Source organism: Saccopteryx bilineata, chromosome 1 (genome assembly GCF_036850765.1).
Source record: "Saccopteryx bilineata isolate mSacBil1 chromosome 1, mSacBil1_pri_phased_curated, whole genome shotgun sequence".
NCBI lineage: Eukaryota > Metazoa > Chordata > Mammalia > Chiroptera > Emballonuridae > Saccopteryx > Saccopteryx bilineata.
Genome location: NC_089490.1, coordinates 348,170,748 through 348,197,325, shown reverse-complemented (window position 1 = coordinate 348,197,325; position 26,578 = coordinate 348,170,748). Strand labels below are relative to the sequence as shown.

At 37.5% G+C, this 26,578-nt stretch overlaps 1 protein-coding gene across 2 annotated transcripts in view; it reads right to left on the bottom strand.

The window, feature by feature from the left end:
* The window catches only part of FCHSD2 (FCH and double SH3 domains 2), a 278,607-nt gene that overhangs the window by 104,053 nt on the left and 147,976 nt on the right, over positions 1-26,578 (bottom strand). For both annotated transcript variants that reach the window (XM_066250498.1, XM_066250500.1), the window contains exons 7-8: positions 22,608-22,662; positions 21,612-21,740 (exon numbers count right to left, since the gene is read on the bottom strand). In XM_066250498.1, the coding sequence (XP_066106595.1) occupies positions 21,612-21,740; positions 22,608-22,662 (184 nt within the window). The remainder of the gene's footprint in view (positions 1-21,611; positions 21,741-22,607; positions 22,663-26,578) is intronic.

Below are 26,578 nucleotides of genomic sequence, written 5' to 3'. Positions count from 1 at the left end.
TCCCCTCACAGCCATGGCTCAATTGGTTCGAGTGCATTGGCCTGGGGTGCTGAGAATAGCTCTGTTGAGTCTCTACCTCAAGCACTAAAAATAGCTCAGTTGCCAGCATAGCTCCAGATGGGCAGAGCATCAGCTCTAGATAGGAGCTGCCTGGTGGATTCCGGTCAGGGTGCATGCGGGAGGCTCCCCTTCCTCTCATTTAAAAAAAAATTTTCGGTTGTTTATGACAATTTGTTATGGCACCCCTAGGAAACAAATACAATAATCTATAAAGTCAATGTAATCCCAATTAAAATACATACAGGATAACAAGCTGATTCTCATGGTAAGAGTGAAAAACCATTACAAATGAACATAATTTTGAAGGATTGTACAATATTGGACAGGGATAGACAAGAGACAAATGAAACAGAAACAAAACCCAGAAATACTTTTGCACATATAAGAAAATTGGTTTGCAAGAGAGGTCAGTTCAAATCAAGAGTTTTCAATAAATAGTATTGAGACAAGTGGTTATCTGAAAAGGGAAAAAATGGAATCACTAATTAAACTATACATACAAGTAAATTACAAAAGAATTAAAGACTTACATTTATAAAATAAAACCTTAATACATTTATATAAAAATCAGGATAAATATCCATATGATTTCTAGGTAAGGGTATAAAAAATGGTAATAATAAAACTGTCTTTTGAATGACAGTTTTGAGTACATAAAAACTTTCAACTTCTGTTAATATTTGTAACATAAAACAGAATTAGTATCCAAAAAAAAAAAGAATTGCTACAAATCAACAAGAACATAACCCAATAGAAAAATGAAAGAAGAATATGAATAAGCAATTCATAGCAGAAGAAACAGGAATGACAAAAACACTCAATTTCACTAAGGATTAGGAAAATGCCAATAGAAAATATCATTTAGTGCCCATCAGTTGAAAAAACTTAAAATGTTTGCTAATATAATGTATTGAGGAAGATGTAGGAAAATCAAAACATCTATATACTTCTGGAGAGAGTATACATTCATATTATCACTTTGGCAGTACTTAATGAAGCTGAAGAGTCACAAAAATATTCAAAGGAGAATTTTTTAATAGGGAAATATTAGAAATGACTCAATGTCTTTCAATAGCAGAATACATAAATTGACTGCAGTTTATGAAGTGGCATACAATACAGCTCTAATAAATTAGAGTTATATATACCTATATTTGGGTAAGTTTAAAAAAACAATGTATTTATTAAAAATATTAAGTTGCAAAACAGGTATGATACGACATATATGTACACAATAATATTACATATTGATTATGAATATGTAACTTATGTGAATTCTAAAAAAGTATTGAGGCCCTGGCAGGTTGGCTCAGTGGTAGAGCATCCGCCTGGTATGTGAATGTCCCAGGTTTGATTCCTGGTCAGGGCACACAGGAGAAGGGCCCGTCTGCTTCCCCATCCCTCCTCCTCTCACTTCTCTCTCTCTCTTCTTTTCCCCTCCTGCAGCTAAGGCTGGATTAGAGCAAGTTGGCCCCGGGCACTGAGGATGGCTCCATAGCCTCTGCCTCAGGTGCTAAAAAATGGCTCTGGGTGCAAGAGCAAGGGCACCAGATGGGCAGAGCATTGCCCCCCACCCCATTGCTGGGTGGATCCCCGTTAGGGCGCATGCAGGAGTCTGTCTCTGTCTCCCCTCACTAAAAAAAAAAAAAAAGTATTGAAAACCTGGTCAGAAAAGATAGCTACTCTCTTCAGAATAGTGGCTGTCCCTGTAGTGAAAGGGAACAAGAAAAGATGGAACGGAATAAGTAAGGATTTAAATTACATGTGTATCTTGAGTTCTTTAAAAAAAATGTATCTGAACCTCATAAATGTCACTACTATTTGCTAACTTTAAGTAATGAATACATGGACATTTATAATATACTTTGTAATCCATATGTCTGAAATATTTTATATTTTTTTAATGTTGAGGAAATAAGGGATTTGTTTACTACTGAAAAGAAGTCCAAGATGCTTGATAAAAACGTTTGAGAAGAAAAGCATTAGAGAGAGACTGAATCAAGACTAGACAGCACAGAACAGTATGGTATATTTTGGTATAGAAGAGTACATAGATGCTCAGGAGGGTTTAAATTTAGGGTGCAGATTTGCAAATTCCATTGAAAATAAGTCTTGTTAATGCTAATTTAGAAGCCTTTAAAAATTCTTTTGTTTCTTGATTTTCTCAAAGTTCACTACTCATTAAGGTTTTCACCTTTGATCATGAGAAGGCAGTAGAGGTAAAAGTTCACACTACCTTTGTTAGTTTTTAATTATTTTAATGAAAGGCAAAAAAGTTGAAGAGAATGACTAATGAGGTTTATAGATAACCAAAGAATATATTAACTTATTCCCCTTTACATTTACACTAATACCTTATTTTGATTTATAATTCTGGGTAGCTATTTTCTTATCAGCTTTATTCCCATCATTTAAATATCCATTTACAACATCTGGGGATAGTTATGTATCAATGAAAAAAATATTAACTGTTGCAGAATAATATCTCACCCACTGCTTAGCTTCATAGAGGTAAATAATATATAGATAACATAAGCTACATTAAAATATATAAAAAATAAGGCCCTGCTGGTTGGCTCAGTGGTAGAGCATCAGCCCGACGTGTGGAAGTCCTGGGTTTGATTCCTGGTCAGGGCACACAGTAGAAACACCCATATGCTTCTTCACCCTTCCCCCTCTCCTCCTTCTCTGTCTCTCTCTTCCTCTGCCGCAGCCAAGGCTCCAATGGAGCAAGGTTGGCCCCGGGCGCTGAGGACAGCTCCGTGGCCTCCCCCTCAGGTGCTAGAATGGCTACAGCTGCAGTGAGGCAACGCCTCAGATGGGCAGAGCATCACCCCCTGGTGGGCATGCATGATGGATCCTGGTCGGGTGCACGCGGGAGTCTGTCTGCCTGCCTCCCCACTTCTAAATTTGGGAAAATATAAATAAATAAATAAATATGAAAAATAATATTATACATAATAAAAATATATAAGTAATATACATATCTAGTTAAGTTTAAACCAAGTGGGCAGAAGTAACTACAGTGCAGTCTAAAATATTGTTCTAAGGCAGGGGTTGGCAACCTATGGCTCGCAAGCCAGATGTGGCTCTTTTGATGGCTGCATCTGGCTCGCAGACAAATCTTTTTTTTTTTTTTTTAATTTATTTATTTTTTTGTATTTTTCTGAAGCTGGAAATGGGGAGAGACAGACAGACTCCTGCATGCGACCGACCGGGATCCACCCGGCACGCCCACCAGGGGGCGATGCTCTGCCCCTCTGGGGTGTCGCTCCGTTGTGACCAGAGCCACTCCAGCGCCTGGGGCAGAGGCCAAGGAGCCATCCCCTGCACCCGGGCTATCCTTGCTCCAATGGAGCCTCGCTGCGGGAGGGGAAGAGAGAGACAGAGAGGAAGGAGAGGGGGAGGGGTGGAGAAGCAGATGGGCGCTTCTCCTGTGTGCCCTGGCCGGGAATCGAACCCGGGACTTCTGCACGCCAGGCTGACGCTCTACCACTGAGCCAACCGGCCAGGGCCTCGCAGACAAATCTTTAATAAAAAAAAATAATAACATTAAAAATATAAAACATTCTCATATTACAATCCATTCATTTCCTACTGCTCATGTTCATGGTTGCGGGTGGCTGGAGCCAATCACAGCTGTCCTCCGGGACAACACCAAATTTTTATTGAATAATTGGATAATGTGTAATATACATGGGTTGTTATATGGCTCTCATGGAATTATATTTTAAAATATGTGGCGTTCATGGCTCTCTCAGCCCAAAAGGTTCCCGACCCCTGTTCTAAGGGAAGCATTACAGCTTAGTCACTCCATTGTGGTAGATTGGTTGTATAAGAAACAAATGCCAGGCTATTTAAGGAATAGCACCAGAAATTAACAAGGATTTTGAACTGCACACTGTATATATAAGAGCAGTTGAAGTGGGGAACAAAATTTCATGGGGTTGGAGGAATATATGAAAGTTGTTTCTGTATAGGAATCATAGGTAATCTTAGTACCTAGAGATAATCACTTTGAAGTATGTTGATGAGTATCCATATATATTAATATGTGAACATATTAAATATTTATAAAATAAACTTTTAAAAACAAATTTAGGATTTTATTTTGTATATTACTTATGATCCATTTTAATCAGTTAATGCAGTGTGAGAATTTTCCATCTCATTTATCTTCAACGAGATTATTTAAAAATGAATTACAGTATATGACATCATTGGATATCATAAATTATCCATTATTACCAAATATTTAAATTACTTTAAATTACTAAATATTTTATTCTTAAACATTTTAGTTGCTTTCAATTTTTCATCCCACTGTAATCATCATGCATGTAAGACAAATATTTTCAGATACTTATTTATATACTTAAATTCCTAGAATATAATTGGTGAGGAAAAGAGCATGGTTCATTCTATTATGAATAATGCTGCTATGAACATTTGTATATAGTTTTTGTTTGAAAACCTGTTTCCAATTTTCTTGAGTATTTACCTAAGTATGAAATTACAAGGTCATATATAATCTGTTACAATTTGAGAAACTGACAAACATTTTTACAGTAGCTGTACATTTTACATTCCTACCCATTTGGATTTCCCTATATCATCAAATACTTAAAAAAATAATAATCATTTCAGTGGATGTGAAATGGTATCTCACTGTGATTTTGATTCATATTTTCCTCATGACTGATGGTGTCAAGAGTCTCTTCATATGCTTATTGAATATTTTCTTCTTCAGATTCAAATCCTTTGTCTGTTTAAATACATAATTCGGTCAATTGTTCTTTTTATTTCTGAGCTGTAAAACATCTTTATATATTCTGGATATTAGACACTTATCAGATACATAATTTGCAAATAGTTTCTCCCATTTTGTTGGTTATCTTTTCACTTTCTCCATAGATACCTTTGATACATAAAAGTTTTCAATTTTGATGAAGCTTAATTTGTCTATTTTTTATTTAATTGCTTGTGCTTTGGGTGATATCCAAGAAACTGTTGCTTCATCCAAGGTCACACAGACTCACACCTACTTTTCCTTTGAAGAGTTTTACAGTTTTAGCTCTTATATTTAGGTCTTTGATTCATTTTGAATTAATTTTTATAGATGGTGTGAAGTAGAGGTTCAATGTCACTCTTTTGCATGTGAATGGACATTCAGTTGTCCCAGCACCATTTATTGAAAGACTATTTTTCCTTCATTGACTGGTCTTGCTACCCTTGTCAAAACTCAAATGACTATAGAGGTACTGTCACTAGTCTTTTATACTTCTTTTTCCTCCCCAGGTATTCTGAGATATCATTGAAATGTAACATTGTGTACCTTTAAGGTGTACAACATACTGATTTGACACATTTATATATTGTAAAATGGTTACCACCATAGCATTGGCTGACACTTCCTCCTGTCACGTATCTCTTTTTTTTTTACAGAGACAGAAAGAGTCAGCGAGAGGGATAGGCAGGGACAGACAGGAACGGAGAGAGATGAGAAGCATCTTTTCGTTGCGACACCTAAGTTGTTCATTGACTGCTTTCTCATATGTGCCTTGACGGGGGGGGGGGGGGGGGGCTATAGCAGACGGAGTAACCCCTTGCTCGGGCCAGCGACCTTGGGTCCAAGCTGGTGAGCTTTGCTCAAACCAGATGAGCCCGCGCTTAGCTAGTGATCTTAAGGTCTTGAACCTGGGTCCTCCGCATCCCAGTCCGACACTCCATCCACTGAGCCACCGCCTGGTCAGGCCATTTTTTTTGTAGTGAGAACATTTAAGATCTACTCTAAGCAACTTTCAAGTATATAATACAGTGTTATTAGCTATAATCACCAACATGTGCATTAGATCCCTGAATTCCTTCATCTTATAACTGAAAGTTTGTACCCTTTGACTAATATCTTTTCATTTTTACTACCCTCCACCACCCTCCACCAGCCAACACTCTACTCTGTTTTTATGAATTCAGTTTTTAGATTCCACATATAAATATCACAGAGTATTTACCTTTCTCTATCTGATTTATTTCCCTTAGCATAATGCCTTCAAAGTTAATCCAAGTTTCCACAAAGCGCAGGATTTCCTTTTCCTCACGGCTGAATTATATTCCATTGTATCTTTACACCACATTTTCTATATCCAATCATGCATTGATAGACACAGGCTGTTTCCATAACTTGCCTACTGTGAATATGCTGCAGTGAACACTCAGGTGCAGTTACCTCTTTGAAGTTCTGTCTTCATTTTCTTTGAATATATCTAGAAGTGAGATGGCTGGATCATACAGTATTTCTAGTTTTTGGAGGAACCTCCATACTGCTTTCCATAGTAGCTATATCAATTTACATTCTCACCAACAGAGCACAATGATTCCCTTTTCTTCCTATCTCTATCAACACTTAACTCTTAGATTTTTGATGATAGCCATTTTAACAAGTGTGAGGTGATTTTGATTTATATTTCTCTAATTAGTGATGTTGGGCACCTTTTCATGTACCTACTGGCAATCCATGTCTTCTTTGGAAAAATATCTACTCCGTTTCTCTGCCCATTTTTCAATTGGGTTGTTTGGAGGGCTTTTTTGCTATTGAATTATATGAGTTCTTTATATATTTTGAATATTTTAAGTCCTTATCAGATATATAATTGGCAAATATTTTCTCCCATTCCACAGGTAGACTTTCCACTTTGTTGAGTGTTTCTTTGCTGTGCAGAAGCTCTTTAGATTGGTGTAGTCCCACTATCTCTTTCTTTGCTTTTGTTGCTTGTGTTACTGGTGTCGTATCAAAAAAATAAAAATAAAAAGAAGAAATCATTGCAAAGACCAACGCCAGGAGTTATAAAAGGACTTTAACTCCCACATTGTCATCTGCCTTATTAGACATTTAGAGGCAGCACAGATAGTGGTTGTGGTGAAAACTATTTGTCATCCACCAAAAGCTGTTCTCCCTTTTTCCTGAGCACATGGGGGGACAGAGATCCCTAGCTTCTCTGCTGTCAGGTATTACCATATGACTAAGTCTCACTAATACAATGTGAGCAGAAGTAATAAGTGCCACTTTCAGCACTAGATGTCAAGAGAATACATGCTCTTTCCTCTACCCTCTGGCTAAAACTCAAATGAGCTAATGACCCAGGTTTGGCCAAGCAGGTGATGAAATAAAGTAGAGGAGTCCCTTTTGCCACTGGGTACGTGAATAATTTCATAAGGTAGAACCTACTGATCTATCCTGACCAATTACATGAGAAAGAATTAACATCTAAATTTTTGAGCCATTGCATTTTGGGTCTATTTTAGCTGCTTAGCCTTTATCTTTTTTTTTTTTTTTTTTTTTTTAAAGATTTTATTTATTGAGAAGAGAGAGAGAGTGAAAGGTGAGGGGAAGACAGGAAGCATCAACTCATAGTAGTTGCTTCTCGTATGTACCTTGACCGGGCAAGCCCAGGGTTTTGAACTGGCAATCTCAGCATTCCAGGTCGATGCTTATCCACTGAGCCACCACAGGTCAGGCTATTTTAATTAACACAGAATTATTATCAGAATAAGTATCTTGTAGTGGGACATTGTAACAACACCAGAAAACTATTCTAGATGGCATCTGCTAAGCAGCTGAGTAGCAAAAATGAGGAAACACGCTGCGGACTAGGAAGCTGGAGGCACTTGCTATCTACCTCGGCAAAACATCAGGTGATACTACTGCCTGTGGTAACATGAAAAGTAGACCAGGGTGAAAGATCATGAAGTTCTAAGGCAAAGTTTCTCAATCTTGGCACTCGGATTTATATGTAAAGCACTTAGTACAAGGCTTGATACTTCCCTAGTTCAATAAATGTTAGCTGCTGTTATTATTGTATTAAACATTTTTAAAATTTGGAATTGTCAAATCTATCACTGTATTCTCACAGTGTTTGCTTTTGCTAGAATACTTAAAAATCTCCTACCCACGCTGAGATCTGATAAATATTTTTTCATGTTTTTCCTGTCACATTTATCTTTAACAAATCTACATATAGCATGGCCTACTATAATATAGGGATCAAATTTTTTCTCTTTCTAAAGACCCTCAACATCATTGCCTTTATACTCTTATTTTCCCACTGATCTGAAGTCTGGCTTTTCACAGTTGTTTATAAGTTCTTACTATCTGGCTGAAATCAATCATGGTTGCAAAGGAAATGAGGCTAGAGTTCAATAGAGCAGATAAAGTTCTTACCCCATAAAGCTTAGGGAAAATTCCAGTTGACAAGAATAACATAACAAGTGTACTCTTTCATTCACTTAAAAGAAAACTTTCAGAACCTACACATTGTTGGCCCTCTCCATAGGCACATATTGAGAACATGATTATTTTGTAAAGAACCAAAAAAAACCAAAATCTCCCCAAAAACCCACACCCAAAATCTTTGTGGTATGTCTGCATATCTTATCAAATAAAGATAAAATTAGGAAGAGCACCCATGACTTTAATGCCTGGAAACTCCCTACATCTTTCATCTATATTGGTCTTGCTTGATCACTCAGGTGAAATAACTCTCTCTTCTCTATTTTAATGCCAGAAAGATATATGAGGTTTGTAAGAAAAAACACTAATCTAGTATTAGCCTTCAGTATTTTTAGAGCAAAAAGAACTCCATACTCTTGAGTTGTGTTCACCAACTATTTTGGTAATATACATAAAAGTTTATTAATATAAATAAGACATTAACTTGTGTTAATTAGTGGAAGAACAGGGAAGGTAAAAAGAGAAATGAATGCTTAAAGTTCACCTACTAAATGCCAACCACAATTCATGAAAAAATACAGTTAGTCTTGTTTTTAGTCATGTTAGATGAAGAAATAGAATCTCAAAAGTTAAAAACTATAAGGCAATGAAAGCCTACTCCTAAAGGAAGGATTTCTTGATAGAATTATCTGCTTTTTCTCAAGGTCAACAGTTTATCTCTTTCTAGAGCCTCAGCCTACCCCAGACGAAAAGAAATAGAATTATTCCTCTCTCAGTTCTAATATACTTCAACTTATAAAAACTTTGTTATTTAAAGTAGAAAGAACAAGAGGAACTTATGAAGTTACTCTTCTACAGGCCTGATTCTTGGTGGCGCAGTGGATAAGCAAAGACCTGGAATGCTGAGGTCGCCAGTTTGAAACCTCTGGCTTGCCTAGTCAAGGCACATATGGGAGTTGATCCTTCCTGCTCCACCCCCTCTTCTCTCTCTCTCTCTCTCTCTCTCAGGAATAAATATATATTTAAAAAAGTTACTGTATTCCAATAGAAAATTAAATAAATATGGCATTAGATATTAAGAAGCAAAATATGCCGGCAAACATAAGATACCTAACTGTTTTGGGTCAGAAAGAAAGGTTACAGTTAGGGAAGAACATTCTTTGAGAAATGGTCTTGAGAAAGTGTGCCAAGCACTGGAAACTAAGTAAGGTAAGCTCCAGATATCAGAAGCCTATAGCTGGTGATGAGCATACCTCTTACCAATTCCACTAACAGGTTCTTTTTTAAAAGATCTCTAGTCTCTAATTCTGCTTTCTGAAACATATACAATCTGAAAGTGAACTTTCTCTCTTAAGGTCAGGTAATAGCTTATTTGACACTAATTTCCTTGTTAAACAATAAAACATATATCTAACTTATAGCTATATAAAACAGATATTGCTAATATATCACACAAATCAAATTCACCCAAATGAATGTATCAGACATAAATGTGCAAAAAGTCAAACAACAAATATTTATCAAGAGCCTACTATTTGTCAGACATTATTCTAGGTGGTGGACATATTGTGTGGAAAAAAACCCAGACTGTTGGGCAGATAAAATATATTATGCTCACTTTGTTAAAGATGGCACTGCCCACATGGAAGCCATCGCCCAGGTGATATTAATGTGTGTTGGGGGCGGGTTGGGGGCAGGCAGGATCCTTGTAGCCTGAGGCTTGGTTTTAGGACTAAGCCTTTCCCACCCTTTTTGATGTGGGGTGGACTTTGTATCAGAGACTTCCCTATTTTGTATATTGGATTAAAGGTTTTGATTTCTGTACTATAAAGTGGGGCAGACCGGGAGCTTGCTTTCCCAGTTCCTGAGATGAGCATTAGAGAGGAGAGCAGAGAAAGGCCACGTGGAGGAGGCCAGGAGAAGCAGCCAAGATGGTGGAGTGCTGAGTGAGAAGCCAGTTTGTGCAGAGTTTGTGCAGAGAAGGAAGGAGATGGGGAACAGAGGTGAATAAGTCTGGTGAGCTAGAAACCTTTAATTCTAGGAAACTCTGATAAGTCAGTAGCTTTGTGAGCACTGAATGAGTGGGTTTTGGAGCCCAGTGTGTGTTTTTACTTGCCCACCGGGTGCAAGCTAGGATTAAAGCTAATGGCCCATCAGTTTGTGGCTCCGTTGTTTCATTACTGTCTGTTCGAATCTAATGCAAACCTGCATGGGCCAGGTGGCTGTGATGGTGGCCGTGCCTATTGGCCACACACAGACCCAAATCACTATTCTTAAAAATAATGTCTGGTTGTAATAAATACAATAAACATCAACAAAGTAAAGAAATAGAGAATTATGAAAAGGATGCAATCTTATACTGGGTAGTCAGGGAAAACCTTACTGATAAAGTCACATTTAACAAAGACCTGAATGAAGTAAGGGAGTGGTGAATTATGTGGGGTGAGTGTGATTGTTAAAGAAGGGTAAGAAGTCTACTAATATGGCAGAATTACAACAAGGGAAAAAGTGGCTGGCCTTGGTAAGAATTCTGACTTATAGACTGAGTGAGAAGAGAAGCTAGCTACCAGTAGGTTTTGAGCAGAGGAATGACATAATCTGAGATTTACATTCTAAAAGAATCACTTTGGCTACGTGTGGAGAACAGACATTAAAGGGAAGGGTGGAAGCAAAGAGTTCATTAGAAGACCCCTACTAAGGTACACGTATGAGATAATACGGTGGCCTGGTTTAGAATAGCAGTAGTGGAGGTGGGGAAAAATGGTTTTATTTAAAGGTAGAGATGAAGGACTTTACTTGATGAGATGGATGTAGGGTTTGGAGGGGGGCGACAAGGATGACACTCAGGCCTTTTTTTGGCCTAAGCAATTGCAAGGATGTTGTTGCCATTACTGAGATGGGAAGACTAAAGAACAGTAAGTTTGGGAGGGAAAAAGCAAAGGCTGAGTAGGTGGCAGGAGTAGATGGAACGTGAGTATATACAAAGATACTGAGTAAATGAGTAAATATATTGAGGATAATGGGAACCAACTTTCTCACTGTCAAAGACGGCATTTACATACAAATATAGAAGAGTCCTGAGGTATTGGATTGGAATTGGATGTCTCAATGTGCCTTTATGTTTACATACACATGGATAGATACAGAAAGACAGCTGTACTCATACATATATATATATTTCCTAGTTCTGTTCACTGAGAGGAACAAGAAGCAATAATAAATACCCAGAGGGAATGAGCACATAAAGTACCTGCCCAGCTTTCAACTTCTAAATACTATCTTCCACTAAAATGAAACAGAGATTCTTGAGGAAATACTTGATTCCAGAATTGGGGTGAGGAAAGTAAATGATAAGCCCAGAACATCTTGCACCAGAGAAGAAAGTCTCAGAGAACAACATATGTGAAGGAATAAAGCCAGCTTGAAGGGACTCCTACTGGTCAAGTATGAAGCAATTTGAGTGTAATAATAAATAATAAAAGCAACAAATTTCAATTCAGTGAATAGAAATTCATGACCATGACAATATTAACAAATGAATGAATAAGTAGGAAAGAATAAAAATTTATTCCTTATAGTAGGACAAATAATAAATGTAGAAGAAATGAAAATATTTCACCATTTGGCAACCATCATAAAGGATTTCTTCAAAGTATGCTAAGGTTGGTAGGCAGAGGTTTGATGAGGAACAGGATATTGACATAGTCTCTCTCCAAAAACTTACCACTGCACAGGAAAGAATGATGACTTTACATTGGGAAAAACCTAGCAGACACCAAATTGACTAAATGATTGAGATTAATATCACCAGTGTCAGGACCAATCAACACCATGTGCCTGCCTCTTGATTCTGAGAAGAGTACATCATTTCTAAGTTATATCTGCCGTGAATGCATGGCCTGACATTGAACACGTAGCATACTGGACAAACCCAGCTTGAGGGACAGCCTACAGAATCAAAGGCTCTTTAAAACTGTCAGTACTGAAAGACAGGAAAAAATGGAGAAACTCTTTCAGGCTGAAGGAGACTAAAGATAAATGACAACTAAATGGGAACAAATGATCCTGGTCTCAGTCTCAAATCAGAAATGTATGGCATTGGATGGGTACTAGACTTACAGGGGTGGTCACTTTGCAAGTTATCTAAATGTCTAATCACTATGTTGTTATATACCCAGAACTAATATAATATTGTTTATCAACAGAGATATTGTTGGAACAGCTGGCAATATTTGGAATGTATCTGTGGATTGCATGGTAGTGTACTAATGTTGATTTTATGATTTGGATGGCTATAGGTTTGGATGATTAGGTAGGAGCATAATCTTATTTGGGGGACAAATTCTGGATCATTTAGAAGTGATAAGCAATATGTCTGAATTTACTCTCACATTGATCAGAAAAAGAACGATAATGGACACATACACACATACATGCTAAAGGAAGAGAGAGCAAATTAATCAAACAGTAACTAGGGAATCTAGGTAAAAGGGATATAAGTTTGTACTATTCTTGCAATTTTTCTGTGTTTAGAATTATACTACTATAAATTATTTTAAATAACAGTTAACATAAAAAACCTATTTCTTCTCTATTTTTGAGTGACAAATGTGTATATATATATTCATACTTCTATATATATAGCCATATCCATACATGTACATATGTATCTTACCATACTTTACCATTTAACTTATTTAAAACAGCTTGCTTTGAGTCAAGTCATAGGTGAAACTCTGAAGCTAAGGAGCAGAGTGCAAAAATGACGAGTTCTAAAACAGTTGCTGGATTTCATGTAAACACCACGGGACAAAATCTAATAGCTGAGTATTCATTATAATCAATATTTTCCCACACTGAAGCATCAGTGTCTATTCTGAATTCACCAATTCTTTCTCTTTTTGTTAAAAATCTATATTCAGAGAAAGAGCCCTTATTTCCTCCCTAAGTTTTATCTATAATCACTTAAAACTGATTAGATTTAAGAAAAATTATCACCTATTTTAACCAAATCCCTCCAAAATAATTTTTTTAATTTTTAAAATTTATTTATTTAAGACTTATTTATTAATTTTAGAGAGGAGAGACAGAGAGAGAGAAGGGGGAGAGGATGGGTTATGTAAAGCAAATACTGACTGGTAGAGGCAGAACTACAATTCAAGTTTTTCTAAGTTTCTAGGGTTTTTTTTTATATCATCAAGATACCTCAAATATTCTAATGCACTGACCTCAGTCTAACTTTGAAACACAGATATATACAAAGAAACTATATACTTCAAATATATACTTAAAATTTTTTGTGTTTGATTTTAGAAAGGGAGAGGAAAGGAGAAAGAAACATCAATTTGTTGTTCCACTTATTTATGCATTCATTGGTTGGTTCTTAATATGTGCCCTAACCAGGGATTAGGGCCTGAACCCACAACCTTGGTGTATTGGGATGATGCTCCAACCCTGAACTACCTGGCCAGGATTGGAACACACACACACACACAATCTGCTGCTCATAAAGATATAAACATATCCAAAGCAGACATTTACTAGGCTGGGGGCATCATATATGGAGCCCATGTGCTAGCATTTGCTCGTTTCATGCCTAGGACAGAGGCTGCTAACTGATCGTGGCACTTGAGTCTACCAGTCTGAGCATTCTTCTCGGCTCAACATTCTAGGCAGCTACTGTTAATTTATTACAACATAAACTGAAACCTATTTGCCATTCCCACTTCTTTTAAAGTTACAGAGATTTCTAGTAAAATAGCACCCATTCTGTAAGCCACCAGAAAGTTCTCTCTGCCTTAATAATGTTGGGATTAGATGTGGGGGAAAGGTATGAGATAAAGAGTAAGAATATAGAACCTAGGCTTTAAAATACACTCTAACAATGATGGAAGTAAAGAAAGACTGTGATAGAAAGAATTTCCAAGATGTAAGAAGGCTGAGCTAGAAAAATGGGGCTGAGGCTAAAAAGAGTCAATTGTTATTAGGGAGAAAGGCACATCTCTCATTTACCATGCTTTTCTACCTTTGTTCTAAAGTACTATTGGTTGGTGACCTAGGATGGGGAAGAATGGTACAGGTTAGGCAGGCTTAGGACTGCTCACACCTAATCCTTCCCATCTTCAACACTATTAATTTCTGATCCTGCTTTTCCTTCTTTAACATTCAGTTAAAAAATGTGGTATCTGTGCCTGACCTGTGGTGGTGCAGTGGATAAAGCATCAACCTAGAACGCTGAGGTCGCTGGTTCAAAATCCTGGGCTTGCCTGGTCAAGGCACATGTGAGAGTTGACACTTCCTGCTCTTTCTCCCTTCTCTCTCTAAAAACAAATAAATTAAAAAATCTAAAAAAAAAATATGGCATCTGCCCTCCCTAATTCTTAGCTGCTATACAAATATATCAAAATCAGGTGTTTCCAAGTCATTGTGAACTGTATTTCTCTGTATTTAGTGCTGTTTTAAATACAGAAAGTCAGTGTGGTTCAGAAACAAACACTTTGAGAATTGAATCTGAAATGACTTGATGACAGCAATATTCCCTGATCTCTACTTACCCAAATCTTTCAGAGTAAATTATACCATCCATGCAAAATACAGAATAAAGATCTCTAAATTTGCTGTAATTTTTCTTTATATTTCTTTATGTCAAGGAAGGCCAAGAATATATTACGGAATTATAAAATTAATTTATAAATTGCCATGTTGACTTTAGATTAGGTCATTACTGAGACACAGAGCATCACTTTCTACTATGTACTTTAACTTGATCTGTAAACACAGTTTCTTCCTAAGGAGACCAAGCTCTTTGAGGGAGGATGCTGCATCTGCTAGTCCAGGGGTCGGGAAACTTTTTGGTTGAAAGAGCCATGAACGCCATATATTTTAAAATGTAATTCCATGAGAGCCATACAACGACCCATGTACGTTAGGCATTATCCAATAAAAATTTGGTGTTGTCCCAGAGGACAGCTGTGATTGGCTCCAGCCACCCGCAACCATGAACATGAGCGGTAGGAAATGAATGGATTGTAATACATGAGAATGTTTTATCTATTTAACGTTATTTTTTTTTTTATTAAAGATTTGTCTGCGAGCCAGATGCAGTCATCAAAAGAGCCACATCTGGCTCGCAAGCCATAGATTCCCGACCCCTGTGCTAGTCCTTAGCAAGTATTAGTATTGAAACCTAAGCACTGAAATATTAAATTATAGATCTTCCCACACAAGGGAAGATCTGAAGAAGTAATGAAGAGAGCAAAGAGGGGATTTGACTGGCCCAGGAAAAAAGCTTTAAGAATACCAAATTTGGGGTTTTCCTTACAAAGGGTCACCAGACCACCCTATAGTGAAGCTCAAAGGTGTTAAAAACAGTCTAAAGCAGAGACTATGCAGGGAGAAGAAAACTTTATTTATTTATTTATTCTGTATTTTTCTGAAGCCGGAAACGGGGAGAGACAGTTAAGACACTCCCGCATGCGCCCGACCGGGATCCACCCGGCACGCCCACCAGGGGGCGACGCTCTGCCCCTCAGGGGCGTCGCTCTGTTGTGACCAGAGCCACTCTAGTGCCTGGGGCAGAGGCCACAGAGCCATCCCCAGCGCCCGGGCCATCTTTGCTCCAATGGAGCCTCGCTGCAGGAGGGGAAGAGAGAGAGAGAGGAAGGAGAGGGGTGGAGAAGCAGATGGGCGCCTCTCCTGTGTGCCCTGGCTGGGAATCGAACCCAGGACTTCTGCACGCCAGGCCAACGCTCTACCACTGAGCAAACCAGCCAGGGCCAGGAGAAGAAAACTTTAAATAAATCATATTATCAATATCACCAGAATTAAAAACAGATGATAGAGCACAAAAATATGCTATGCAAAAGGATTATTCAGGAAACAAAGGGAACTGGATATTAAAACATACTGAAAATAACTAAACACTTAATAAGAATTGCACTACAAAGTTGAAGTTCCCAAACAGTAGTGAATAATGACAAAGAAGGACAATAAGAGAAAAAAAAATTAAAGGATGAGGCCAGGATATCCAACATCTTAACAGGAATTTCAGAAAGAGAAAACAAAAAGAATCTAAGAATCAAAGGGCATACTGAGACTATTTCATAAGCATCTAAAAAGAAAAGAAATGACATCAGATACAAAGAATCAAGAATCAGGAAGGCTTTGGACTCTAAATTACCTACACAGGAAACAAGAAAAACAATAGAGTATTGACTTCCAACATTTGAATAAAAATGGTTTCAACCTTTAATTCTATACCCACACAGAATAATGACATTTTGATTAAACATAGTGTCTGAAAAAACTTACCTTTCATTTTCACTTTCTGAAGATGGTACTGGAGGAGATATTCCCAAGAACAGAGTAAACCAATAGAAAGAACACAGATGATACAGAAAACTGGAGATCCAACATAGGAGAGGGGCAAAGGAAGATCTCAGAAAAACTGCATTGCATCGATGCAGAGTGTAATTAGTCCAGATTAGAGAAGTGTAACACAAAAGACAGGCATAATGAGAACTGTCATCACTAAGTGCCCATCAACTGTTAACTTAAGAATGAAAAGTGTCCAAGAATGATAAGGAGGAAATAGGATTATCAACTGTTCTAATTCTGAGAAAGCGGAAGGAGGTGAGATATTGTCCAAAGCCAAGGTGGAAAGATCACCTTTGGAAAGGAGGAATAACTGCTATTGAGACTCCTTGGAGTTTTAAACATAGATAAAGGAAAATAATGGGACAATAATAAAGTTCCCTTTAATGGCTTCTACTTTCTATGTCAATTAGAAAAAAAGACCACTTGCTAAATGTGAAAGAAAAAGGGTAAGTTTGAGGTTTGAGGAGAATTTAAAAGTTGAAATAATTGTTAAAAACAGGAGGGAAAGATAACCAGAAAAACACAGTGGGAAATCTGACGAGTGTTAAGGGTCCATTTGAGCTGGGTTCCACAGTAATCTATGATTATGATCTGCTGTTTAAAGATTTTTTTCAGTAGTACTTGGCTACTTAGATGCAGGTACAGAGAAAGAGGTTACAATTCATCCAGAGTTGGGATTTTATTTCATTTCATTTATAGCCTACAGCAGTGATTTTTCAACCTTTTTCATCTCATGACACACATGAACTAATTTCTAAACTTCAGCACACCAAAAAATATTTTTTTGCCAATCTGACAAAAAAAAAGGTATAATTATGATTTCTTCACACCAGATGATTATTGTTGTGTTGGCTGTTGTCATGTTTTTTTTTGACAGTCTAAGGGAAAAGAGATCAGTGCTTCTGACTAAAGAGTCAGGTATTGTATGTTTTAAAAATTCTTGTAGCACATCGATTGAAAATCACTGAACTATTGTTATTTAAATAATGAACTATGAACTCTAACCAGAAAAATGAGAAAAGATAATATATCTAAAGTGATTAGGATAATTCCAGGGTAATATCAAACATTATATACATATAAAAAAAGATAGCTATTATTATTACTAACCATGCTCCTCTAGAAGTAAGCAATTTGATTATTATAATTTATAATCATTTCTCTATCCTACTAGACTGAGCTCTTTCAGGATAAAGAGGGCACTTCATTCATTTTTGCTTCTTCCCAAAGTCTAGCCAAGTAGCTACCATACTATAAACAATTATTAAATGTGTATGATTAAATCAGTAAAATCATATTTTGGGCTTCTAAGATACTCACATAAAAATAAACTCTTTTTAAAAAATGTTTATTTTATTGATTTTAGAAAGAGGAAGGGAGAGAGTGAGAGAGAGAGAGAAAGAGAGACAGGAACACTGACCTGTTCCTGTATATGCCTTGATCAGGGATCGAACCAGCAACCTCTGCGCTTAAGGACAATGCTCTAACCAACTGAGCTATATGGCCAGGGTTATTCACATAATTTTATTTTTTCTGAAGTGAGAAGCAGAGAGGCAGAGAGACAGACTCCCACATGTGCCCGACTGGGATCCATCAGGCATGCCCACTAGGGGGTGATGCTCTGACCATCTGGGGCATTGCTGCATTGCAACCGGAGCCATTCTAGTACCTGAGGCAGAGGCCATGGAACCACCCTCAGCCCCTGGGCCAACTTTGCAGCAATGAAGCCTTGGCTGCAGGAGGGGAAGAGAGGGAGAAGAAGGAGAGGGGGAGGGGTAGAGAAGCAGATGGGTGCTTCTCCTGTGTGCCCTGACTGGGAATCGAACCTGGGACTTCCACTTGCTGGGCTGATGCTCTACCACTGAGCCAGCCAGTCAGGGCCTATTCACAGAATTTTTTTTTAATATTTATTTATTAAATTTAATGCAGTGACATTGATAAATCAGGGTACATATGTTGAGAGAAAACATCTCTAGATTATTTTGACATTTGATTGTGCTGTATACCCCTCCCCCAAAGTTAAATTGTCTTCTGTCATCTTCTATCTGGTTTTCTTTGTGCCCCTCCCCTCCCCCCAACCCCTCTCTCCTTCTTCACCCCATCCTCCCTCCCCCAACCCCCCACCCCTGTTGCCATCACATTCTTGTCCATGTCTCTGAGTCTCATTTTTATGTCCCTTCTATGTATGGATTCATCTTACGTTTTTTTTCTGATTTACTTATTTCACTCCGAATAATGTTGTCAAGGTCCATCCATGTTATTGTAAATGATCCGATGTCATCATTTCTTATGGCTGAGTAGTATTCCATAGTATATATGTACCAAAGCTTTTTAATCCACTCGTCCTCTGACGGACACTTGGGCTGTTTCCAGATATTCGCTATTTATTCACAGAATTTTTAAAAAAGATTCTAGCTAGGATAATTAAAAAAAACATTTGCAAGAAAGGCACTAAAGGGCCAGCCATTCCTCTGTCAATTCAATGACAGAAACTTACTAAGTAGCTAACAGTATGATTGATGAAAGTTTTCCAATATTGCAGACTATAGAAATAGCTTGAGAAAGAAAATGAATTAACATGCACAACATGAAAATTAAGATAAATTTTCTTATTTTTAAGGAATAGGAAGAATTCCTGCCTCTATTTTGATCGTTTCAGTATCCGATATTTCATGAAATGAGTAATCTGAAGTATAACCTACCCAAATGCTGATCAAATACATGTATGAGAGCAGGTCAAGCCCATTAAGTTCTTTATTTTTGGCAGATCCCTAAAACAATACTGTACTTTTCCTGGTTTATCAAAGGCCATGCATACGGGTTTTTTTTGTTTTTTTTTTCTTTTTTTGTGACAGAGACAGAGACAGAGAGAGACAGATAGGGATGGACAGACAGGAAGGGAGAGAGATGAGAAGAATCAATTCTTTGTTGCAGCACCTTAGTTGTTCATATGTGCCTTGACCGGGGGGCTACAGCAGACTGAGTGACCCCTTGCTCGAGCCAGCGACCTTAGGCTCAAGCTGGTGACTTCGGGGTCTCAAACCTGGGTCCTTTGCATCTCAGTCAGATGCTCTATCCACTGCGCCACTGCCTGGTCAGGCCATGCATAGGGTTTTAAGAGATCATTTTTGGCTGTAGAGATTCAATTTAAAAAAAAAATGAAGATTTTGTTTTTGCTGTTGCCTAGACTAATGTAAATGTTCATTTTTAAGTATTCAAAGAAGAAAATATATAGTTAACAGCTTTGATTTAGTAGTAAAAGGATATAGGAAATCATAATCTTAAGTGAAACCTGTACTAAAAATCTTTAATAAACAGGTTTTTCAAACTATGTTGTAATGGGAGGCCAAGTCTCCAGTTGGTCAATGTAACTGTGAAGCTCTATATAAGATACTAAAGCACCCAACAAGATATTAAAATGCCTAAGCCTCGAGGTCCAACATTTTATGACAAAATGCAGGCAAAGTTCTCATTTGAGATGTCAAAACAATCCTGTCTCTGTCAGCACCTGTATTCTAACCCACAGAAGTCAGAACAGGATAGAAGCTAGAACAAGGAGATTTCAGGCAGTAAACTGAAAGGAAAGAAAAAATTTGCAATAGAATACTTCTTAGCCCAGTTTGACTCTCTAACACTCCCATTTTTCCCTGAAGGTCCCAGGAAGCGCCCTCACTCTACTCTCAAGGACAGAATTTATGGTTTCTAGATAAAGCTGAACTGTCCCAGAGCCACTGTAGAAAAAAGATTGCCCACTCCCGCTGCATCTCCATTCTCAACCCCTCATAAAGGAGGCAATTTATTGAAAAAAAAAAAAGGGTTTTTTTGTTTGTTTGCTGGTTTTTGTTTTTTAGTGAGAGAGACAGATAAGACAGACAGGAAGGGAGAGAGATGAGAAAAATCAATTTTTTGTTGGGTACCTTGGTTGTTCATTGATTGCTTTCTCACATGTGCCTGGACTAGGGGGCTACAGCAGAGCAAGTGACCCCTTGCTCAAGCCAGCAACCTTGGACTCAAGCCAGTGATCCTGGGCTTTAAGCCAGCGACCTTGGGCTCAAGCAAGCAACCTTTGGGCTCAAGCTAGCGAACACGGGGTCATGTCTATGATCCCACACTCAAACCAGCAATCCTGTGCTCAAGCTGCTGAGCCCACGCTCAAGCCGGCAATCTCGGGGTTTCGAACCTGGGTCATCTGTGTCCCAGTCTGACTGCACCACCACCTGGTTAGGCTAATGAAAACCATGTACTGATAGTCATTAAGGACAACGCATTTGACAGGGATGGGTTGAAAATATAAAAGAAAGAATAAGCAAATGTTTGGGTTCTTGAGAAGACAAGAGAATGAGATACAATTCAAAGTAGAACTTGTCTACCATCAACAAGGGAAAACCTGGAAGCAGGTGAAAAAGGTTTTCTTCTCTTCTACCCCTTTTCCTTAACTTTAGTGAAAGCCACATACAGTGTGCAAATGGGGAAAGGCTGAAATCGAGTTTGGGCACACAAGAAACTAGTCCAATCCATCTGCATTCCAGGGCAGAGACAGTGTCACAAATCTACTAGATATTTTTTCTTGTTTTTCCACAGGCACCTCAAAATCATAAATATCAATGTACCAGTTTGCCTATCAATTAAAAATTATAGAATTTAAAAAAACTCTAAGCTTTAAAAAATAACCTTATATATTAATAACTTCTATACAGTAAATATCTACTGCTGCTAGGGAATACAATCCTTTACTGTGATTTTGCTTTAAATATTTTTTTAAGCTAAAAATGAATTCAGAATTACCTAAAACAGAGGTTACCAAAACAGTATCAAATATATTCCAACAAATGCAAAGTGGCCTGGATACTATTCTACAGACTCTATTCCTATGTACTGAACACCTAATTCATCAGTTACCTTTGTCTTTAATGAAACAAAATAACCACAGACATTAAGGCTGTTTTACCTTCATAATGTTAACTAAATCTGTTTGATAGTAGCGATCCTGGTGTGCATTTGCTGCTGCTAACGTAAGAAGATAATCATTCCTTGCATGGGTAGCTTTGGAATTACACTCAGATCGCCGGGCTTTTAACTACAACATGATAAAAGAAAAAAACAAATTCAGTAAAAACTGATATTGCACTGCAAAACATGTAAGAATATCTCTCTTAGCTGGCAATTAATGGCTCCTCAGTAAGAGTAAAGGTAACCACGTGGAGAAACACTTATAGGTATATAAAAACTATTCAACACTACTGAGGAATTAAATAAATGGTAACTAGAATTGTTAAACATGGTTAAGAGTGTTTTCAATATTTATTTACACTTAACATACTTCCAGATCTTTTTAGAGAACTTTAAAGTTATTTTGGTCATTTTACCCAGATGGGAAAAATAAAGGTTCCCAAATTAAGTACCTTATCCTTATCTTCAAAGACATGGGTAAATCTGTTGGAGTTAAAAATAGTTTTTAAAAATTCAATGCTACTAATGTGCCAAAAGGGCATGCTATTTGGGAGCCTGGCAGCCAGAGTTAGGTCACTAAGCTTACTTATCAGTATGTAACAGTCTGAGGGTCCCATAGGAAGAAAATCACTTGCATCTGGCCCAGAAATTCTGCTCAGAGTACAAATCTCAATGAAATGAGTTTTATAGAGCTTTCCAAAGCCCGGGGGATAAGTCTCTTGTACCAAGAGCTAAAGACGTAAGTCTACCTATGCAGATAAAGTACAGGAACCTATTTGTAAAGCATGAGAAGCAAGTACTGTCCAAAGTGTTGACACCTGGGTGACCTCCCCTCCCTTGAACTGGGAAGGGAAGTTCTTCCCTAAGTTAATGACTTTAAAATGCTTCTCTAAATTAGTTGAAAATAACTGGTCTCCACCATCAAAACCCAATTCTTTTATTTTTTTTCAAGATAATGTTTCTCAATTGTGAAATATAATTTTCAAATGCTCACCTTTACACTTGCCTTCTGTAAACTGATTCTTGATTGAAAAAGACTAAGTTTAGATCTGTTAAAAACAGAAAAATATGGTTAATAAAAGTATTAAATTAGACCATAATAAAATGATTAAATACTATAATTACTAAATTTTTATAAAGTTATACTTTTCTACAACACTATTATAAAAGAGAACTAAAAAGTAGAAAACCAAGATCAATGATTATTTTGCTTTATTTTACTACAGGAAGGATTTAATATTATGGTGAAACAGGAACTATTGAGATTAATAAAAACATCCTGAATGACAAAAAAAAATCAATGAGATAAATCCAATATCTTGGTATTTTGTAATAAACAAGCATCATCAAACTGTAGGTTATTCTCATATCACACAATTACATACACTTTATTTCCTGCAAGGAAGCTTAAAGCCCGGGGATAACCAACCTATGGAGGCAAAGATTAGCAGGTTCTCAGAGCAGTGTGCAACAGGCTGCAACAATGCTGGAATGCAAACTACAGTATGACATTGACCAGGCTCTAGAAAAGTCTTTAATGTGATTATTTCTCCCATTAAAGGTTCTTCTTGTTTGTGTGTTCTCTTGACTCTTAACATAGTAATTGGAACACAATGAGAAAGTCCCTGGGACTCTCTGCCCTATGTGGTTTTGTTCTAGCTTATCTTCTCCCCACCTGATGTTGTCACTTCCCTCGATCCCTTTCAGTATGGGAGGGGAACCATAATCAAGAAAGTCAACAGACAAATTCTAAAGGACAATCAACGCTCCCAGTGAATTCTGAAGCTGCAATGTTTGTCTTGACTGCAGTGTCATGGTGACTGCCATGGCAGAATTCAAAGCATGTGCTGGCAGCTATGCCATAACATGAAGTAAAGTCGCAGACCACAGAGCAAGCCAGTTTCTGCAGAACAAATGTGAGGAGGTAGCAAAAGCAGCCTCTCATCTTTCTAATAAGAGGAGCATTTGGCGATGTACACGTATGCATCCCAGCTACTTCCCCACTGTTAAAAAAACACTGGGTCCAAGATATCCCTGCTATTTTCTACTTTGCCATATTCATAGCTCATGGGGTTTTGTTTTTATTAATTAGATTTGTATTCATTTTGATCTAGAAATACTAAGGCCATAGACTTTAAAATTTGAAAGGGCCTGTTCAGGGTTAAGAAACACTATTTGGCCTGACCTGTGGTGGCGCAGTGGATAAAGCGTCAACCTGGAAATGCTGAGGTTGCCGGTTCGAAACCCTAGGCTTGCCTGGTCAAGGCACATATGGGAGTTGATGCTTCCAGCTCCTCCCCTCGTCTCTCTCTGTCTCTCCTCTCTCTCTCTCTCTCTCTCTCCCTCTCCTCTCTAAAATGAATAAATAAAAAATTAAAAAAAAAAAAAAGAAACACTATTTGGGGAGGAAGGGTATTCTCAATTCTCCTTTTTTTTGTACCCATTATCCAAATAGTCTAAGTCAAACCTAAATTTTCCAATATAAGGTTTTAAATTTCTGGCTTCTGCTTCATTTGTGAATCCTCATATAATTTTTGTATGGAATTAAAGAAGGTATTAGTAGTAAAAACAGAATAATACAGTCCCTGTTCTTAAAGATTACTATCTAGAACAAATAAGATATACAAATAATGAACTCTTCCTCATCTACCTTCCAAATGTTAATATTACTTAGGGTTCCAAACTCAACTTCTCATCTCATTTTATATTTGATTTCATCTCTATAACTATCATTTGAAAAGCAAAAAGCAATAAATACCCAAAGTGCGACATTTACGCCCAGATTCCCATCTGAGAAGGAGTTACATGACTCCCTACCAAATATATACATGCCAATGTTCCACAAGTTTTTTTCTAGAACCTTCATATTCAAAATGGAACTCATCTTTGCCCTCAATCTGTATCCCTCTTCCTGCTATATGCACATCTCACTATCTGTCAAATCATCTACCAACATTATAGTCCAGATTGCATGTCCCCTTTCCTGATCTTCCTTTTCATCTTTTCTTAGAAAAGTCATATTCATTCTCCAAGTCTCTGTCCAAACATCGCTACTTCTACAAATGCATCCTTTTACGATAGGCAAAATTAACCTGTTTTCCCATACTTATGTGTTATCATTCAACTACTGTAAATAAATTAGTTACTAGGTAAGTGACTTTCAGTACTTAATTTCTTTAAGTTCACTGTGAATAAACAAATCATAAAGTCACTTTTAAGTACATTTGTTTTGTGGTGAGCAGAGTTGCGCAGCGGAAGTGTGATGGGCTCATAAATACATTTGTTTTTAATTCTAGCCTTTAAACTTCTTCAGGGCACAAACCTTACTCATCTCTGTACCCACAGCACCAAACATAAAGTAATATTCAATAAATAATTAGTGACTGAGCAAAGATCAAAAGGTATTTCTTACTCTGTAGTTGAATTAATTTTCCATAAAAGTTACACACAACTAAAATGTCTAATTTGCTGTATCCCCTTTGAATTTGGGCCATATTAGAATGCAGTTGCCTGCGATCAGCACCTGTGATAATTTGACCCTTTCAAATCCACACGTCTCAGAAACAACCCTGCAGTTGTCCTCATTTTCACCCTCTAAGCCCGGATAAAGTGGGTACTTCTGTATGTTCTACAAATCTATCAGCTCTCTGTTCTAGAATTCCCGAGAGTTTTAACAAACAAGTTCCTAAAAACCACCATAACAGGATATTCCCAATGGCAATCCCTTTCCCTACAAAATTGGGGTCTTATTGGGAAGATGGGTTCATTCACTCTATAGGGAATATTTATATGCTCATAAAATAAAATAATAAAGACAATAAACTAAATTAGGGGAACCGTAAATAGTAAATATATTTCCCAACATTAAGCACTTCATCAGTGTTCAATTACCATCCTGTGGTACTAAATAAACTTCCCAGAAATCCTTAAATTTTTACAAGATACTTATGAGATTCCTTAATTTCTGGCAGACAGACAACATATGAGGAAGACACCACCCAGGCCTTGCTAGTCTGTATAAGTGCTCATAGCCTTTCTGATTTCATGACCCAGAGTTAGAATCCTACGTCAGTGGGCTCACTGGATGGGAGTTTCAGCTCTCCTCAGAGACCTCTTTAGACTCCCATTCTGCAACACAGGTTCATTTCTTCCCCAAAACTTATCTTTTCTCAAGTTGTTATGGCAGAAGGTTCTACTCCATGATTGCTTTATTAGCTTTTTCTATTATCAATGGCCAGTTCCTTCTTTTCTTAATTATTGTCAAAATAAAGAAGTTGTCAATCACAAATCGGAAGTAAAAAATCACACAGCTGCTAACGCAGTCATAAAAAATGTATATATATTAGAATTATACAGAAGAGAAATTCTGCATGTGGGGCAGGGTTTCCACACTAAGGTCAGTGCTCTTGTTCATTTGATGTGTCCATGGTCCTTTAATGGAATGCTGAGGGCCAGGGATTACTAACTACAATTAACTTAAGAGTCTAGCATGAGAGCCTGATGAGGCAGTGGTGCAGTGGACAGAGTGCTGACCTGAGATGCTGAGGACCCAGGTTTGAAACTCTGAGGTCGCTGGCTTGAGCGCAGGCTCACTGGCTCAGCTGGAGCCCCCAGGTCAAGGCACATATGAGAAAGCAATCAATGAACAACTAAAGTGCTGCAACAACGAGTTGTATACACAAAGTATAAGTATACTTCTCATCTCTCTCTTTCCCTGTCTGTCTCTGTCTGTCCCCACCCCACCCCCGCCGCCTCTCCAAAAAAAAAAAAAAGAAAAAAAAAATAAGTCTAGCATGAGAGAAATGAGGCTCTTAAACCCCAATATTCAAACAGTATAGCAACTTTAACTAGACTTTTGCTAAGCTTTCAATACAATGTTTGTCTTCTTTTGAGAATTGAATTTAATGTAAAAACTGACTGATCAAATCTTCCAATTTTGCTATATTAAATACTGTAATATCAGCT